The following is a 13,420-nucleotide window of genomic DNA, read 5'->3' as shown; positions in this document are numbered from 1 at the left end:
CGGAAATAAAGGCCATCACTAAGGCGTGTAGAGTGGCGAGAGGTAAGATGGCAACCCTTTACACTGACTCCTGGTATGCATTTGGCATAGCTCATGATTACGGCCCAATATGGAAGGCCAGACAGTTTTTACCTTAGCAGGACAACCAATTGAGAATGGTGCAGCGGTACAGAGTCGCATGGAGGCCCTGCTTCTACATGACAAAGTTGAGAGTTCGCACCGATTCCTACACTGGAGAGGCGAGAGACGACACCCTCGCTGACAGCATAGCAAAGGCAGCGGCCCTCAAGCCGTGGAAGAAAGAAGAAAAGATACTGACGGCATGAGTCAGTGGTAAAAACTTTGGACATTGACAAAAATTTGGACTTTGATATGCTAAAGACTTTTACAGTTACAAGCCAGCAAGGAAGGAAAGAATAAATGGACTAATATGGGAGCAGCAGAAACAGGACAGCGTGTGGTGAACAGTCAACAGCACTTGCCTACCACAGTTCCTGTATCCCATGATGGCCCAGCTGATGGACAGAAAGACCCACCTAGTAAAGCAGCACTGACGACGACGCTTGAAAGAGGTTGGGCGACTTCTAGGTTCTCTGTAGCTGCTGCATAATTTGTCCGGTTTAGCATGATCTATGCCATGGGTGAGACAGGGCAGAAGTAAATTTGCCACACCACACTTGCCGGGACCACTCTACCCATTTCAGGGATTGCAAATTGACTACATTCAGCTCTCACTTGTTGGGAAGTATGAATATGTGCTTGTTGTTGTTGATGTCTTTGCAGGTTGGAGGCCGACCCTGTTACCAAGGCAAACAAGTAGGTAACCGCAAAGAAGCTCATGAACGAGGTAAACTGTGAATGTGGGGTACCAGAAGTGATTCAGAGTCAGACAGAGGTATAAACTTCGCAGGTGAATGTAACATGTCATGTCTGCTCTGGATGTATCCCAGGCCTTTTACATACTGTACCATCTTTAGAGTAATGGAAAGCTGGAGAGACGTAGTGGCACGCTAAAAGTAAGATACTTAAAAATGACGCCACTTTGGAAAGACTGTCCTCCAATAGCCTTATACAGTGTTAGATATGAACCCAGGGGGGATTATACATTATCTCCCTATGAGATTGTTTGGGCTAGCCCCAAGGCTAGGTTGCTACTATCCTCAGCAGTTACAATTACAATCTGATGTGTTGACTGAGTATGTGATTTCCGTTGTTAAAGAACTAACCAAAGCCTATGCACAGGTGTTCTCTTCCAGACTCAGAGGCAGACACTGGGACACATATCTTGCAGCCTGGGGATTGGGTGTGCGTCAAGAAGTTCCTCAGGAAGCACCCTCTTGAGCCCCGATTTGATGGCCCCTACCAGGTGCTTCTGACTACTGCCACAGCTGTGAAACTAGCCGAAAGACTTACATGGATCCATGCTTCATACTGTAAGAAAGCTTTAGATCCGGGAGACCAGTCTTAGTTGTGCCAAAGACATTACTCTGGTTAAGGCTAGTGAGAGAGGAGGGTGGCAACTAGAATCCTTAGTCGGAAGAATATGAGGGTATGGCTACCTTCTGGTATAACTCGTCCAATGCTCAAGTAGCCGCATATTCCTTCGACTATTGTATTGTGGTCCCATGTCTAGGCGCAAGATCCCACCGCAGGCCAGATTTAGCTCAGTCCAGCTGGTTATATGACTTATATACCCGGGGAATACAATATGTTTGTGCCACTGATAACGTCTGGGGAGAAGACTGCAGTTATTGGGGATTAGTGGGATGTAACACAGGAATAGACTGGTGCTATAAACCGCGAAGTGCCTTAAATAAGAAAGATAAGAGCGGGAAATCCCTGATTAGTCATATAACCCTCTTTGAGAATAATAAGGACAGCAGGTATTGGAAGACTGAACTTAGTATGTTGCTTGGTTTTAATGCGGTTGTTACACTAACCATGGGAGATCCAAGCCCGGGGGACGGGGGGACTTACAGTCTGGGGACATACCGGTACGGGAGGACAGATCCCTTAGGGAAGTTTAAAATAAGGGATATGGTAGATGCACCGGAATGGAAGCCTTCACTTAGTCCCGTGCCCATAATTAACCCCCTCCACCATAAGATAAAGACCTTGACGAACATGATGATCATAGCCGACCCTACCTTTGAGGACACCTTGACAGTAGCGACTGGATACTCTGACCAGAATCTCTGGCTGGAGTTGATGAGGTATGATGCTAACAGGAGCAACAAGTCTAACTGTTGCGTGTGCGGTAGTGCCCGACTACACTCGGGGTGGTCCCCCTAAATCTCCCTGTAGATGCTGAAGAGTGGTTCATTAGTCTCTTCAAGAACATTTCCGCAAATTACACTGTCCGTGAGAGGTGGAAGAAGGAATACTCTATAACTACTTAAGTGTTTTGCACCAGAGAGAGTATTACTGACTACCCTGGAAACTACACCTGCCAGGCAAATAGGCAGGGTGGAGGGAGATTTTTGGGGAACTCACCAACGGGTATTGCTCCTCCTACAGTATGATAGGAGGGGAATAGATGCAGAATCAGGTCCAGTCCTTAGGAGACGTTTACTGGCTTTGTGGAGACATGAGGTAGAGGACCCGCCTGGAGGGTAATTGGACAGGGGAGTGTGCCTTAGTAAAGCCCTTATGCTCCTCCACATCCTGTCAGACAGCATTGAGGATAATGAGGTTACCCCCAATAGTTAATTTATCTCGATCCAACTCAGTCTGTGTTTTGTGGTTGTCCTGTCATGTTGGTCTATCCTTGTTTTTCGCATAGGTACGGCGGTTCCTTCCAGTCTTGTCACTAGGTAGTGTAGGGTCAGGGTGAGGCGACCTGGACGTGTTCACCATTAGGACTATCTCCAGGAGGGACATTGGTGTGGGTGAAGATTAGGGAGTTCCACGCCGTGCGGACCTGTGCACGCTACTAGTATTGTAACATTATACTAGAGCGAGAAGAGAGACCCCTGGTGGTAGTTTTGATCTACACGTATACATTGACGTCATAGGATAGCCAAGGGGGGTACCTGACAAGTTTTAAAAATTAGAGATCAAGTTAAAACTAGATTCGAGTCCATTTTCCTGATCATTAGGGTAAATAAACGTTGATTGGATTAATTATGTTTATTATAATTAGCAGTGGTTTATAAATTATACTAGAGACGCCTTATAGGGACGAGTCGACCAATAGGACCTACCTCGACTATGACTTTTTAAAAAATAGAATGGCCTTAGATATGATTTTAGCTAAAAAGGGGAGTGTCTGTAAGATGATAGGGGAGACTTGTTGTACCTACATCCTAGACGACACGTGACCCGCGGGTAAAGACGCAGTTGCCATTAAGAAGCTGACCGCACTAACTAAAAAGAGCTAACTTTTGGGACCAGCACTCGCCTTGGATGAGCGGGTGGTAAAGGATCCTGGCACAGACGGGCGTCGCTGTTGTATGTGAACTGATGGTTACCTTTTCTGTTCTAGTCTGCTGTGTTATCCCCTGTGTCAGAGAGACCTGTGAAACGGATGCTGGAAAAGCCGTTCCCATCATGAGTTTGCTGGATGCATCCCCAGAAGGAGTGGACAAGTCCTACACCCCCTTGAAGACTCTAAAACGAACCTTCAACGCGCTCCAGTTATAGGCTCATGCGCAGAGAACTGTGAAAATTAGATAGAGAGTTAGAGGATAGACATTTTAAGGGGGGATTGTGATAGACATGATGATTAGTATAAAATGTCTATCGATTTGCACTAGACGTATTATGTGTGTTTTGTGACTTCAGCCTAATGTGAAACTCTGCTGCATAAGGAAAGAGTTAAATCACAGTGTTATATGTTATTGCTTGAGTGTTTTCCCAGTCCTCCCCATCCCCCACACAGAATCTTCTTCAACAAAGAGATATCTACTTTCACTTTCAGATTTGGCCACATGTTGTTAAAGACAAAGGCTCCTACTTGAGAGAGGTGGGGAGAGGGGGAGGCGGGGGATTCTATATGATCCGACAAATGAGAATCATATATGTTACTGATGTAATCTGTTAAACGCCCATAAAGGGCAGGTGTTATCCTTTTCAATAAAAGGCCCTGTCTGGCTGTTTCTGGGCAGAGAGCCATTTTGGATATGAGATTGATCAGCTCGTGTCTCAATCTGCTCCACGATGTGTGCACACGATACAATTTGGAAGCGACAAAATACCCCAAAGCCTGCTAGAGAAAATCATAATCCAGATCATTGTCAGTGATGTATAGTGGGGTAATTTATTTGGGCCCTGCTCTATTCCTAATCTGCCATGGTGAGGAGTAGGGGTAAGGGTCGAGGACATAGACGCGGACGTCCAGATGAGGGTATGGGCACAGGCCGAGTTCCTGGGCATGGTGAATCACAGCCGGCTGCTGCGGGATTAGGAGAGGGGCAAGTTTCTGAGGTCCCCAGCTTCATATCACAATTTATGGGTCTGCGTGGTAGACCTTTATTACAAACAGAGCAGTGTGAGCAGGTTCTGTCGTGGACGGCAGAAAATGCGTCCAGCAATGTATCTACCACCCAATCTTCTACGCAGTCCACTACTCCCAGCCTAGGGACTGCAACTCGGCATCCTCTGGCTGCTGCTCCCCCTTCCTCCCAGCCTCCTCACTCCATAAAAATGACATATTCTGATGAGCAGGCAGACTCCCTGGAACTGTTCTTGGGTCCCTGCCATGAGTGGGAAAAAACGGTTCCTCTCTCACCTGAGGAGTTTGTCATGACCGATGCCCAACCTTTGGAAAGTTTCCGGAGTCCAGGTGATGAGGCTGGGGACTTCCTGCAACTGTCTGAAGAGCTTTTTGTGGAGGAGGATGATGAGACACAGATGTCTGTCAGTGAGGTAGTAGTAAGGGCAGTAAGTCCGAGGAAGGAGCGCACAGAGGATTCGGGGGAAAAACAGCTGGACGATGAGGTGACTGACCCACCTGGTTTGCTAAGCCTACTGAGGACAGGGCTTCAGAGGGGAAGGTAAGTGCAGCAGCAGTACAGGTTGGAAGAGGCATGGGGTGGCCAGGGGTAGAGGCAGGGCCAGAGCGAAGAATCACCCAACTGTTTACCACAGCACCCCCTCGCGGCAAGCCTCCATGCAGAGTGCTAGGTGTTTAAAGGTACGAATTTTTTTTCAGTGAGAGCACGGATGACCGACGAACAGTGGTGTGCAACCTGTGTCGCAACAAGATCAGCCGGGGAGCCACTACTACCAGCCTCACCACCACCAGCATGCGCAGGCATATGATGGCCAAGCACCCCACAAGATGGGACGAAGGCCGTTCTCCGCCTCTGGGTCACACCACTGCATCTTCGCCTGTGCCCCAACCTGCCACACAGATCCAATCCCCCTCCCAGGATACGGGCACGAGCGCCTCCCGGCCTGCACCCACATCCTCACCCCCCACTGTCCTCAACTCCATCCAGCAATGTCTTTCAGCACAGCGTTCAGATGTCGCTAACACAAACGTTGGAAGGAAAGTGCAAATACACCGCCACCCACCTGCACACACAAGCTTTAAACGTGCACATTGCCAAACTATTCAGCCTGGAGATGATGCTGTACGGGCTTGTGGAAATGGAGGCTTTCAAAAACATGGTGGCGGCGGTCCTGCGCTACTCGGTCCCCAGTCGCCATTATTTTTCCCGGTGTGCCGTCCCAGCCCTATACCAGCACCTCTCCTGCAACACAAATCGTGCCCTCCCCAACATGTTTACTGGGAATGTCCACTTAACCATGGACACGTGAACAAGTACTGGCGGGCAGGGCCACTATGTCTCCCTGACAGCACATTGGGTGAACTTGGTGGAGGCTGGGACCGAGTCAGAGTAGGAGACTGCTCACGTCCTACCCACACCCAGAATAGCGGGTCCTACCTCGGTGCTGGTATCTGTGGCATTTTATGTCACCTCCTCCAAACTCTCCCCCACGTCTACCTCTCAATTAAGAAGTGTGAGCACGTCGCCAGCAGTTGGTATGGCGTGGCGCGGCAGCACAGTGGTGGACAAGCGTCAGCAGGCTGTGCTGAAAATACTCAGCTTAGGTGACAAGAGGCACACAGCCCCCGAACTGTTGCAGGGTCTGACAGAGCAGACCGACCTCTGGCTTTCGCCGCTAAGCCTCCAACCGGGCATGGTCGTGTGTGACAACAGCCGTAATACACGTGCCATGCCTGGCCCACGTCTTCAATCTGGTGGTTCAGCGGTTTCTGAAAAACTACCCTCACTTACTTAACCTGCTCGGCAAGGTGCACAGTGGACGCTGCCACCCTCAGGACCCTGCAACATCAGTTTAATCTGCCAGAGCATCGACTGCTGTGCGACGTGCCCACACAGTGGAATACTACGCTGCACATGTTGGCCAGGCTCTATGAGCAGCGTAGAGCAATAGTCGAATACCAACTCCAACATGGGTGGCGTAGTGGGAGTCACCCTTCCCAATTCTTTACCGAGGAGTGGGCCAGGATGGCAGATATCTGCCAGGTCCTCGGAAACTTTGAGGAGTCTACCCAGATGGTGAGCGGCGATGCTGCAATCATTAGCGTTACCATCCCGCTGCTATGCCTGCTGAAAAGTTCGCTGCAAAGCATAAGGACCGACGCTTCGCTGTTGGAACAGGAGACGGGGGATGAGAGTATGTCGCTTGATAGCCAGACCACCCTCATGTCTATATCTCAGCACGTTTTGGAGGGGAGGAGGGGGAGGAGCAGGAGGAGGAGAAGGGGGAAGAGACTGCAGGGCACACTGCAGAGGGTACCCATGCTGCTTGCCTCTCATCTGTTCAGCGTTTATGGGCTGAAGAGGAGGAGGAGGAGGAGGATCCTGAAAGTCCTCTTCCTAGTGAGGACAGCAATGTGTTGCATACTGGTACCCTGGTACACATGGCTGACTTCATGTTAGGATGCCTTTCTCGTGACCCTCGCGTTAGACGCATTCTGGCCAACACGGATTACTGGGTGTACACCCTTCTCAACCCACGGTATAAAGAGAACCTTTCCACTCTCATTCCCGAAGAGGAAAGGGGTACGAGAGTGATGCAATACCACAGGGCCCTGGTGGAAAAAGTGATGGTAAACGTCCCATCTGACAGCGCTAGTGGCAGAAGGTGCAGTTCCGAGGGCCAAGTAGCAGGGGAGGCACAGAGAACAGGCAGCATGTCCAGTGTAGGCAGGGGGACACTCTCCAAGGCCTTTGCCAGCTTTATGTCTTCCCAGCAAGACTGTGTCACCACTCCCCAGTCAAGGCTGAGTCGGACGGAGCACTGTAAAAAGATGGTGAGGGAGTACGTAGCCGATCGTACCACCGTCCTCCGTGATGCCTCTGTTCCATACAACTATTGGGTGTTAAAGCTGGACAGGTGGCACGAACTTGCGCTGTACACCCTGGAGGTGCTGGCTTGCCCTGCCGCTAGCGTCTTGTCAGAGAGGGTGTTTAGTGCAGCTGAGGGAATCATGACGGATAAGCGTATCCGCCTGTCAATTGACAGTGCCGACATGCTTACACTCATAAAGATGAACAAAGCCTGGATTTCCCCAGACTTCTCTTCTCCACCTGCAGAGAGCAGCGGAACCTAAAGATTCTGTTCGCTCAATTGGAGAAAAATTCATTCTCTATAACCGGAAAAAAGGGGGAATAAACTTTGTCAATCTCTCTCGGATATTAGTCCTACTCCTCCTCCTTCTGAAACATCATGTCATCACGCTGAACTGCCAATTTTTCTGCGGCCCAAAAGGCTCTGCTTACAATTTTTTTACAATTTTTCAAACTTTCAAAAGTATTGATACTTTTACATAAACCATTTTTTTTTAACAGGGCTGCCTCCAGGCTCTGTTACAAATTAAGCAACAGCGAGCTGTCTCTTTAAGAAATATTTATGGGTTTCACCTGCCCTCTCAGTTGAGCAATTTTTCAGGGGTACATTTGTACTCTTGGTACACTAATTTTTCTGGCCCTCGCCTATACTGTTATCTAACTAAATTTTCTGGCCTTCGCCTACACTCATGGTACACCAATGTTTCAGGGGTTCGCCTATACTCTTGCTACAGAAATGTTACTGGGGTCCGTCTATACTTTTGCTACAGAAATGTTACTGTGCTCTGTCTATACTTTTACTACAGTAATGTTACTGGGGTCTGCCTATATTTCTGCTGCAGAAATGTTACTGGGGTCTGCCTATACTTCTGCTACAGAAATGTTACAGGGGTCTGCCTATACTTCTGCTACAGAAATGTTACTGGGGTCTGTCTATAGTGTTACTACAGAAATGCTACTGGGGTCTGACTATACGTTTCCTACAGAAATGTTACAGGGGTCTGCCTATACTTTTACTACAGAAATGCTACTGGGGTCTGCCTATACTTTTACTACAGAAATGTTACAGGGGTCTGCCTATACTTCTGCTACAGAAATGTTACAGGGGTCTGTCTATAGTTTTACTACAGAAATGCTACTGGGTTCTCAGAGGGTAGGCAGTTAAGTCAAGCTAGTTAAATTAATGCCCAATTCACAGACGTGACTTGTACTAAAACTTACATTTTATTAATATGCGATTAAAATACGAAAAAGGGCACAACACTGACAAACATACAAAAAAACAGGTGAGGTGGGCCACAAGGGTGGTGGTACCCGTGACAACCTGGGTTATGACACTCGATGAGTATTTTCTTGTCTATGATGACAAACACTCCACCAGACCGAGAATCAGAGCAACCCCAAAGGAACAGGGGAGGGAGATTATACGGGCTCGTTTGATTATGGTTGTACAAGAGCCTAATAGAGTCCTTTGGAATCTCTAAACTCCACTCTGTCCCTGTGAAAAAAACGTGTTGGACGGGTATCTATTTTATGGTTCACATGGTTTTTTGTTTTTTTGTATGTTTGTCAGTGTTGTGCCCTTTTTCGTATTTTAATCGCATATTAATAAAATTTAAGTTTTAGTACAAGTCACGTCTGTGAATTAGAAATGCTACTGGGGTCTGCCTATACTTTTACTACAGAAATGTTACTGGGGTCTGTCATTCTTTTAATACAGAAATGTTACTGGGGTCTGCCTATATTTCTGCTGCAGAAATGTTACTGGGGTCTGCCTATACCTTTCCTACAGAAATGTTACTGAGTGCCTATACCTTTCCTACAGAAATGTTACAGCGGTCTGCCTATACCTTTCCTACAGAAATGTTACAGCGGTCTGCCTATACCTTTCCTACAGAAATGTTACTGGGGTCTGCCTAAACTTCAGCTACAGAAATGTTACAGGGGTCTGTCTATAGTGTTACTACAGAATTGCTACTGGGGTCTGCCTATACTTCTGCTACAGAAATGTTACTGGGGTCTGTCTATTCTTTTACTACAGAAATCTTACTGGGGTCTGCCTAAACCTCAGCTACAGAAATGTTACAGGGGTCTGCCTATACTTGTGCTATGTAAATGTTACTGTGCTCTGTCTATACTTTTACTACAGTAATGTTACTGGGGTCTGCCTATATTTCTGCTGCAGAAATCTTACTGGGGTCTGCCTATACCTTTCCTACAGCAATGTTACAGGGGTCCGCCTATACCTTTCCTACAGAAATGTTACAGAAGAAGAGAATTACCTGTGGCCGAACACTTCTCTAGCCATGGACATGACATAGGAGATATGAGAGTTTTGATATTGAAGGGTGGTTTCAAGTCACAAAACCACAGAAGAATTTGGGAGTATAAATTGATAACAACCTTTGACACGCTGAATACTGGGTTAAACTATTCCCCAGGATTTATGTGTGAATGGGAAGTGTGAGACTTGATTGCACAGATAAGACCCCCATCAACAGTAATTCAGGGACCATAAACTTTCACTCCCTTATCAGTATTTAGCTAAAAATGTTTGTGTATCTCTTATAACAATTCGAGCCTGTTGACCTTTCCCCCCCCCCTCCAACAGTAATTTAGAGACCATAAAACTTTCACTCCGCTATCAGTGCCTAGACAAAAAAAGTTTGTTTTCTGGTTTGCAGAATTCCTTTTAAGTGCGAACCAATCACATCCATATCTGTGCCTTGTCATAAGTATGTATGTTATAAGTGTGTATAAATATGCATGCCTCTTCAGATCCAATCCATTTAAGCCGGAAGAAGTACCCTGCGTTGGTACGAAAGCTCGCTATTATTACATCATGTATTTTTGTTAGCCATTAAAAGGTATCATATCTACAAGATTACGTCGTTTCTCTTGCTGAGAACAATCACATTTTGCTCTACTGGCTAACACGGTACCAGATCTTTGTTTTCAGGAGTCTGCCTATACTTCTGCTACAGAAATGCTACTGGGGTCTGCCTATACTTTTACCACAGAAATGTTACAGGGGTCTGCCTATACGTTTCCTACAGAAATGTTACAGGGGTCCGCCTATACTTCTGCTACAGAAATGTTATAGGGGTCTGTCTATACTTCTGCTACAGAAATGTTACAGGGGTCTGTCTATAGTTTTACTACAGAAATGCTACTGGGGTCTGCCTATACTTTTACTACAGAAATGTTACTGGGGTCTGCCTATACTTCTGCTACAGAAATGTTACAGGGGTCTGCCTATACTTCTGCTACAGAAATGTTACAGGGATCTGCCTATACTTCTGCTACAGAAATGTTACTGTGGTCCACCTATACGTTTGCTACTGAAATGTTACCGGTGTTTGTTTGCCTATACTTCTGCTACAGGAATGTTACAGGGGTCTGCCTATACCTTTGCTACAGAAATGTTACAGGGGTCTGCCTATACTACTGCTACAGAAATGTTACTGGGGTCTGCCTATACTTCTGCTACAGAAATGTTATAGGGGTCTGTCTATATGTTTACTACAGAAATGTTACAGGGGTCTGCCTGTACCTTTGCTACAGAAATGTTACAGGGGTCTGTCTGTACTTCTGCTACAGCAATGTTACAGGGGTCTGCCTATACTACTGCTACAGAAATGTTACTGGGGTCTGCCTATACTACTGCTACAGCAATGTTACAGGGGTCTGCCTATACTTTTACTAAAGAAATGTTACGGGGGTCTGTTTATACCTTTGCTACAGGAATGTTACAGCGGTCTGTCTATACTATGGGTGCACTAAGTCTTCCCATCGCAGTGTTTTACCTATCTGGCACAAATACACTGACTGACTAGGGCATGAATAGTGGGCCGAGGCCAAGGTCATTGGCAGGGTGAAACTTTCCCATGGTTAGGCACTCTGATTTCTTCCTGTGTAATACCATCTTTGTGCACTGACAGCATAGGCGAGCCCAAGGAACTCAAAGACTTCCCCTTGCAGTGTTGAGCTATCTGTGTGAGGACACATGGATTTCCCATTGCTATGTAACTCAAGGCACCTTGGGTCACACAAGGTGGAGGCTGGGACCGAGCCTGACCCTGGGCCCGCTCACATACTTCCCACACAGACTATAGCGGGTCCTGGTCATGGTTTCTTGGCCTTCTAATGCCACCTCCTCCTCCTGTCATGGATCAGCACTGGGCAACATGTATTTTCTCCCGCGTTATCACAGTTATCTGAGACACTAGTTTGGGCCAAACAAGAGGAGCGTTACTGCATTCATGAGATGTTCACAGCTGTACTAGCATCAAAGTCTGCTTCATGTCCGCGATTGCTGGGGGTTTAGGCAGAGGCCTATGTCCTGCGGGAAAAGCAACTGCACCAGGTTGGGCCTGTGGAACTTGTTCCGGGTTAATCCAGTCTTTGGAGCAGTGAAAGCAACCGCAAATAATTAAATGAGACGTTCACAGCTGTACTATCATCGAAGTCCGCTTTATGCCCACGATTGCTGAGGGTGTGGGCCAAGGTCCTTGATGGGGTGAAACTTTGCCATGTTCGGGCGCTGTGATTTCTTTATGCGTAACACCATCTTTAAGTTCCTGGGGCTCGCCTATGCTGTGGGTGCACAAAGACTTCCCATTGCGGTGTTTTACCTGCCTGACACAAACCCACTGACTGACTAGGGCAGAAATGTAGGCCGAGGCCATTCGCACGTGGAAACTCTGCCATATTTGGGCACTCTGATTTCCTCATGTGTAATACCATGCTTGGGTTTCTTGGGCTAGCCTATGCGGTGAGTGCACAATGAGTTCCCATTGCATTGCTTTACCTGTCTGGCACAAATACACTGAATGACTAGGGTAGAAATGTGGGCGGAGGTCCTTGGCGGGGTGAAACTCTGCCATGTTTGGGCGCTAATGATTATATCATCACAGGCTTTTCACCACCATCTATCCTCAGTACTGCTAAACTCTGTCCTCATGTACTGGTCACATGATTATATAGTCACTGGTCCTTCATCCACACAGACATGTACACAGAGGGTCTTTTACACCAGTATAATAACCCTTCATGATTGGACTGATAGCTGAAAAAAACATCTTTGGATGAAGCTGCTGCTGGCTGATATTTAGTGTCATTCTCTCAACAGTTGTCGGTGCAGTTATTGTACATGTTGTCAGGTATAATGCTGTATCCAGTCCGATGTGTGGATAGAAAAGAGATGTCTCTTACCCGAGCATCGCACTCCAATCAGAGATGCAAAAGGATATAGACCATCGTGTATAGAATCATGACACTGTGACAAGGATGACTCTCCTCCTGTACATTTTAGATCCAAGCTCCTCCTGTAATCATCCACAAATATCTCCCCTCTGGTCAGACGATGTTGTGCATTTGCAGTGTTACATCCCAGCTCTCTACAAACTATATTAGCAATGTTTTCTCTGTTGCCAGTGTCATAATACACTCCCATCCATTCTTCTTTATATCTCACTTCCACTAATCCTTCACATTCAGTGTTTCCTCCATAAAGTCTCACTGGAGCTGTGAAAATAAACAGAAATGAATATAAAAACCCATGAATATAAGGAAATACTAGTATAACAGCGCTTGTCTCACCATGACGTCCCCTCTCCATATGCCTATTAATCACAATGCACATCTTAGAGGGGTGACTAGTCCTCGAGGTCCCTCTCTATGAGCCAGAATGAGGAGGGGCAGCTGGTGGATCTGGTAGATTCTGCATCACATGGGTGTCAATTCACCAGAATCCCCAGATGTGGCTCCCAGAGATCCCAGCTGATGGTCATGGACTAGAGAAGCCGGAGCCAACTTCTTATAACAGCAGTCTTCATGAGAGAATCCCTAAGAGCAGCGACCAATAGTAATATCTCTTACTACACCCCACATCCCAGAAATATCATCTACACCATCAAGTCACAAGTGTTTATGTATATTTGTGTAGACAAAGAGTGTATACAGGAGGTCTGAAACTGTCTACATACTGCAACATGGAAAATATCTGCAGAAAAGCTTTATTACTAGATGAAGCCTGAATGTACACTTTCATCTGCATGCAATATGGATAGAATATACATTGGAAAGTAACAAAT

The 13,420-nt window shown here is 46.8% G+C and overlaps 1 protein-coding gene across 1 annotated transcript in view; it reads right to left on the bottom strand.

The window, feature by feature from the left end:
- Positions 1-13,420, bottom strand: part of LOC136601560 (scavenger receptor cysteine-rich type 1 protein M130-like) — a gene marked incomplete at its 3' end in the record, with an annotated part of 285,923 nt that overhangs the window by 34,072 nt on the left and 238,431 nt on the right. The window contains exon 6 of the mRNA XM_066588833.1: positions 12,540-12,851. Coding sequence (XP_066444930.1) covers positions 12,540-12,851 — 312 coding nt within the window. The remainder of the gene's footprint in view (positions 1-12,539; positions 12,852-13,420) is intronic.

Source organism: Eleutherodactylus coqui, unplaced genomic scaffold (genome assembly GCF_035609145.1).
Source record: "Eleutherodactylus coqui strain aEleCoq1 unplaced genomic scaffold, aEleCoq1.hap1 HAP1_SCAFFOLD_168, whole genome shotgun sequence".
NCBI classification, from domain to species: Eukaryota; Metazoa; Chordata; class Amphibia; order Anura; family Eleutherodactylidae; genus Eleutherodactylus; species Eleutherodactylus coqui.
This window is presented reverse-complemented; position numbering and strand designations above follow the sequence as displayed.